This window comes from Oppia nitens, unplaced genomic scaffold, assembly GCF_028296485.1.
Source record: "Oppia nitens isolate AA-2021 unplaced genomic scaffold, nextdenovo-longstitch-racon4-pilon3 scaffold1_pilon_pilon_pilon, whole genome shotgun sequence".
In the NCBI taxonomy this organism is placed as follows: domain Eukaryota; kingdom Metazoa; phylum Arthropoda; class Arachnida; order Sarcoptiformes; family Oppiidae; genus Oppia; species Oppia nitens.
Genome location: NW_026533199.1, coordinates 13,746,898 through 13,754,016, shown reverse-complemented (window position 1 = coordinate 13,754,016; position 7,119 = coordinate 13,746,898). Strand labels below are relative to the sequence as shown.

General features: G+C 19.3%; 1 protein-coding gene across 1 annotated transcript; it reads left to right on the top strand.

The window, feature by feature from the left end:
• The first annotated feature begins 4,229 nt into the window (after positions 1–4,229).
• On the top strand, positions 4,230–6,134 carry LOC128952282 (probable hexose phosphate transport protein). Its single transcript, XM_054297645.1, has 3 exons — positions 4,230–4,286; positions 4,898–5,866; positions 5,944–6,134. Exons 2-3 carry the CDS (start codon positions 4,906–4,908, stop codon positions 6,096–6,098), a joined length of 1,116 nt encoding a protein of 371 aa, XP_054153620.1. The 5' UTR covers positions 4,230–4,286; positions 4,898–4,905; the 3' UTR covers positions 6,099–6,134.
• The last annotated feature ends 985 nt before the right edge of the window (positions 6,135–7,119 follow it).

Sequence of the window (7,119 nt, the reverse complement as noted above, 5' to 3'; positions counted from 1 at the left end):
CGGTACTGTATTAGTAGTAGTAGTAGTTGTCATAGTATGTGTTGGTGGTGGTGGTAGTGGTAATGTCATGTCGTCTATATTATCATCATTATCATTATCATTTTTACTACTACTACTACATGAGCAACAATAAGCCATACAGGAGCCCATAATTTTATCTAATGATTATTTTTAAGCTTTAAGCATGTATAGATTTTTATTATTATTATATATATATTTAATAGTTATAGTTATATTAATAATAAATATGTAATTATTATTATTATTTTAACTTAAATTATTCAAGCACATTATATTAGTTATTGTTTATTATGTTTAAAATAATATTTATGTTTACTTATATATATATATATATACTAGTATAGTATATATATATAAATATATATATATTCTGTATATAATATTTTATTCAACATTATTATTGTACATAACAAATATTAGCCAAAAAAAACATAGTATTATTATATAAATATTATTAACACATTTCATTCAATAAATAACGTATTATATTTCAATATAATAAATATATATAGAAATATATATTCTGTTAAAAAATGTTTAAATTTATTTTAAATGTGTATTTTTTAATAATATTTAAAAATAAATAATATACTATATTATAATTAATTTAATAATAATTTGCTCACAAAATAGACTATATTTACAAGATTGTTTTAACTAGTTAAATTATTTTTATATATTGAAATAATTTTACAGTTTTTTTTAAAAATTAATATAAATTATTTGCTATTAGTACTGTATTGAGTTAAAAATTTAGTACCACAAAATAATTTATAACAAATAATTAGATTAATTTCAAATATACCAAATAAATTAATAATTGATTGTTATTTATTATTATAAATTATTAAAAATGTTATAAAATATTAATAAATATAAAAGTAGTAATAATCCTTTCTAAACTATATAAATAATTATTTATTATAAATTTATTTTATGTTATTTTAAATTAGAAATTTACAGTTTGCTAAATTTTAACTAATTAATAAAATAAAATTATTTATATTTATAAAAAATTTGACTAATTATTTAAAAAAATAAGTATTATTAATTACATTTATTTTATTATTGTAGATATATTTTAAATATTTCTCACACAATAAAAATGACTCTCCTATGCAAACTAATAATATTAAAACTAATTGATTAATATATTATTGTTACAGTATTATTTTATTGTACAGTACAGAATAATTTAATATTTTTTAATAATAAATTTATTTAAAAAAAATTAATTAACAAATTATTTTATAAAAATAATATTAGTCTAAAGATAACTTAATAATCAAATAAATTGTGTTTTTTTATTTCGAAAAATAACTATATATTTTATTTTACTATATTCTATGTATATATATATATATATATTTATATTCAAAAATAATTTTAATTTTAATATTAAAATAAAAATAACAACAACAAAATTTATACAATTATACAAATAATAATAATTATAATAAAAATCATACATTTTTTTCTAAATTAATTAATGAAAAAAAATTTTTGCATACAATAAATACTAATTACATTGTTATATAACTTAACACAAAAAAAAACATTAAAAAATTAGACTTTTATTTCAAACATCAACCAAATCAATACCAACGATGACACCGATGACCAACAATAGTTTAGTTGGCGTACTAGTCGGCCAATTAGGTTGACATCCCTGAGCTGACCAGTGCCGACACCGATTGTCGGTACCGATCGATTACGACAAAAACCGTCGCCATATTTAATTTCATGACATTTCGGACCCAAAACATTCTCGACATTATAATCGCTAAATCGTTTCAGATCCCTGGCCTCATCATCGGGACATACATTCAGGGCATAACTATACAGACATTTCCATTGCATACGATATTCACAGCACCGGATCTCTTCTTCGGTAATACCTTTCAGTTCAATACCTTTCAATGATATCTTATTTTCGCAACGATTTTCATATGGATTCAAACGATCGGTACATTTGCGACACTTGTCCGTACATTTTGGTGGCGACTCTTTGCGTTGTTGGCCTCCGGCAGCACCGGTAGCCTGACTTACCAGTAGTAGACCAATGATTATTAGGGTAGTATAGACCCATATAGTGGTCAACTGTTTTAGTTGACAATAGGTTTTTTTCGGTGGTGTCAATAGTTTCATCACTTTTTTATTAATTATTAATTATTAGTTTATTTAATTTTTTTTTAAATATTAATATTGCGTTTATTTGTTTAAAAATAATTAATAATTTTTATTATTATTATTATTATAATTATAAATAGTTTAATATTAAAAACTTATTCTATAATAATAATAAAATTTTTTGTATAAATTATAAATTATTATTATTTAGTTTTTTTAAATAATATAATAATTTTTTTCCAATGATCTGATTGATGTAAATGATGTTAATTTAAACATATATTATATGTTTTTAATAAAATATTATACAAAATTAAGTAGTAGTAGTAGTCGACAAAAAAATGATATTTAATTTATTATTATTATTATCATCAACAAAAATCAAAAAATTAATTAAATAATTACTATAATAAATTTAATTGAAAAATTTCTACAGAAAATTAATAATTGTTATAAATATTATTTTTTTCCACATAAAACTTATAGTTTTGAAATATTTATTTGATATCAATACTACTACTAATAATAATAATAATGTCAATGTTTATTATAAAATTTTATTTTTTTACAAAAAAAATCAATGACTTTTTTATATTTATTTAATCAATAATATATATAAACCAGTAATTGACATTTTTATCGTATTTTATATCTATATATTAAACATTATTTAAAATATATGACTGTTTTTACTATCACTGACTGACTGACTATATGTTTGACGTTTAAATTTATTAGTTTTTAAAAAAAAAATTATTTTTAATGTGTGTGTATGATATTAATAAAAATTTTATTAGTAATATAACATAATTATATACAATATATGATATAATTATATTCAAATCACATAAATATCAATTTGGTAGCCAATGTCAACTGATATATATATATACTGTATATATAGTATTAATAACTACAGTATAGTTAGGTAAGTGGACACACCATACCTATACATACCTATACATTCAATACTATTACTACTACTAACTAACTAACTAACATACTGTACCTCCAAGTGCTCTCATGGGAACACACGTCAAAATCATTAAACCGTTAAATAAAAAATTAACTTTTTTTTATTAATATTATTTTTTAATAGATATCTAATATCGATATTTTAGATGATGTTTCTAATACTGTATTATGTATTAATAAAATAATATATATATATATAGTTATTATTAATTATTTTTTTAGGTTTATATGTTATAAGCAATTTAGTTGCAATTTAGTTGATATAATTAAAAGACCAATTATTACATCTACTAGTTTATTTTTAAAAAATTATATAAATTAATTTATATTTTAATTCATAAATTACAGTTTTTTTTAAATGTTTTAATTAATATTTATATATATATATTAAACTTATTTAAAACTATTAATATATACTAATTAAATAAATAATTATTTAAAAACAAAATAATATATTTATTAGTTATAATTAAAATATTTAAATAACAATAATTTTTAAAAATAATTTAATTATGAATTAAAAAAAACTAGTAATTAATTAATTCGAATAAAACTATTTTTAATTATTTAAATTAAATATATTTTTCTTAATTACATCTAATTTCTATTAAATAGTTTTTAATATATTGTAATTTATTTCTACTTTATATTTATACAATAAATAAATATATTAAAATTATTGTAATGTAAAACTAAAAAACACTAATAGAAATATTTGGTATTAATATAAATAGAGAGATATTAATTAACTATATAAACATAAATGTGCAGTGTCATTTTTTGTAGTTGCTATTAATTACTAGCAATTTTATTGATGTCATTATCAATAATAATAATTTTTTTAAAAATATTTCAAATAACATTTAGACAAACATTACTAATGAAAAAAAATTAGTACAAAAAAATATAACAGCAATAACACTAATACACTAATAAAAATATTTTTATATATTTTAATAAAGTTAAAATCAAAACAATTTATTAAATATTTTATTGTTAATTTTTTTTATAGATAATTACAGTCAAAAAAATGGTCAAAAATAATAATTTATCTGTTATAATTATATTATTAGCCAATTATGTACAATCTACTAGTTTTTTAATTATCAACTATATATTACCTAGTTTAATTACTGATGGATTAAAACAACAAGATGCAGGTAATCAAAAAAAATTTAATAATAATAATAATAATTTTTATTATTAATAATATATTTTTAGTTAATTTATTATTATTATTATTATTATATTTTTGTTTTTCAATAAATATTTTTATTCAAAAAAAAAACTGTAATTTATACATAAAATTATTTTAAAATATATTTTGTATAAAATAATATATAAAAATATAGTTGTAATATGAATTCTGTAAAACAAATTTTTATAATAAACTAGTATTACTGTAATAATCTATATTAATAACTATGTAATTAACTTTTAAAAATGTTAATTATTAATTTATAAATTATATAATTTCTTAATATTTTAGCACTTACTTTTTTTAAAAAAAATATAATAAAATAAATCTAAAAAGTCTAAAAAACACATTTAGTTACCTTTTTAAAAAAAATATATAATAAACTTATTTATTATGTTATATAACTTAATAGTTAAAAATAAAATAAAACAAAAATCTATAATTATTATTAAATAATTATAGAAATGTAAGTTTAACTCTAAGTTTTAATTATTATTATTATTTTTATACACAAAAATTAAATATAAAAAATTAATTTATTTTAATTTAATTTATTTAATTGCAAAACTATAGGTGCAATCATGAGCATCGGTGGTCTCAGTTCATTGTTGATAACACTACCGGCCGGCCTACTAGTCGATCGTATCAGTCCTAAACTGATGCTCGTAACCGGTCTACTAGTGGCCAGTATAGCTACCGGTGTTTTTGCATTGTCTACAACATTGGCCAACTATACGATGAGTTGGTTTATCAAAGGACTGGGCGATGGTCTAGCACTGGCCACATATGGTGTATTGATTAGGCGAGTGGCCAGTCCCTCGAAAATGGCATCCCTTACGGCAATGTTTATGATGACCTACAATATTGCCGGTATAGTTGAACCCGTATTGGCCAATACATTGATCCAGTGGTTTAATTGGCGTGTCTATGTATTGGTTAATTCAAGTTTGGTAGCACTGGTATTGGTGGCTAGTATATTGTTTTTAGATACCGGTGCTAATCCTAACCCTGATGATACTAATAAAAATAAGCTAGATAAAAAACACCATGATAAAACTAACCCGTCAAGCATGCTCAATGTATTAGCTAACCCGTTACAATGGACAGGTATAGGTGCAATGTTTACCCTATTTCTATCGCGTATGGTATTGGGTCAATGGGCTAAAATCTACCTGTCCAATAGCCTAGGTCAAGATAATTACATATCGATGGGTTTCGATGGTTTTATTAATATGGCAGCATTGGGTGCAAATTTTTTCATTGCCTACCTAAGCGATAGGGCAATTGTTGGCCTGGATAAACCTAGCTTGGTTAATTATCGTTTTAAAATGTTAATGATATTGGGTATAGTTTATACGGTTGGGTTGCACCTGTTTAGTTTTCAGGCCAACCAACAATCATCATGGTTATTTTTCATATTGATTGCCTGCCTGATTGGTTTGGGTATGTCTGGTAGTGCACTACACCAATCGTTGCTTATCTATGATTTGGATCCCATGAATCCGGGTATCTGGTCGGCCATCAATATGTTTGCCATAACAGGTAATTGTTAAAAAATTTAATTTTTAAATTAAAAAATATTTTTTTTTAAATTTATAAATAATTTTTTTTTAAAAAAGGGTCGTCAATATTGGCCGGTTATCCAATTAGTTCAATGGCCGATAGCTATGGTTGGCAGCAAACTTATATTGGACTGGAAATGTTATGTATCGGTGCAGTTGCCCTAACTTTTTTAGTAACCAAATATTATGTTAATAAAATTAAACAAGATTAATTTTTTTTTTGTTAGAAAACTTTTAAAATTTATAAATAAAATAAATTACATTTTATAATATTTTTTCAGATAATAAATAGCAAACAAATAAACAAATAATATATTGTAATCTATTAACTAAAATCATTATTTAATATTTTGATTATTATTAAAACAATTATAATTATAATGAATGTGAATATAAATTTTATAATAATAATAAAAATAATTAAATAATTTTAAGCATAGTTAGTACAATATTAATAATATATTATGATATACTATATAAGTTATAAATATATTTTTGTTAACTTTTTCTAAAAAAAATTAATTAATTTAAAATTGTTATATAAATGATTATAGATTAGATAAAATAGATTTAATTATTATTTATTATATAGCTAACTAATCAAAGTAGTATTTAATATTATTTTATTTAAAATTATTATTATAGATAATATATTTAGTTTATTAGAATTTAATTATATATAACTTTTTTTTGAGCAATATTTATATTTAATAATCAAAATAATAAATTAAACTGTAATTTATAATATAGAATATAAGTTATTTAATTAATTACATAATAATTAATAAAATTAGATTAGATGCAAAACTCAGTTTAATATATATACAGTATATATATAATATTATTATTATTATTTTAAACAAAATTATATTTAGTTAATTAGTAAAAAATTATTATTATAATAATAATTTTACATACATATATTTATACTGCATACTATATAGCATACTAATATAGCTTGAATAGATTTTTTTTGAGATTTTTGATAAATAAATATAAATAAAATGTTTTTTAAAAGTTACAAGTTAGTCTAAATAATAATAACATTACATTATTTTTTTCAAACAAAAAATTAAATATGTTATAATTATAATATATTTAATAATTAATATATTAATTAAAAAATTAATTAATTAAATAGTTTTGATAAACAATTTAATTTATATATTAAACTGTAGTTTAATTTAATAGTATTAATATAAATTATAATTATTAAGATAAAATTATTATATT

Bases quoted from the DNA above. Each gene is read 5' to 3' on its own strand.
- LOC128952282 (XM_054297645.1), top strand. From the start codon at position 4,906: ATGAGCATCGGTGGTCTCAGTTCATTGTTGATAACACTACCGGCCGGC. The intron at 5,867-5,943 runs GTAATTGTTAAA...TTTTTAAAAAAG, and splicing joins CAATATGTTTGCCATAACAG to GGTCGTCAATATTGGCCGGT.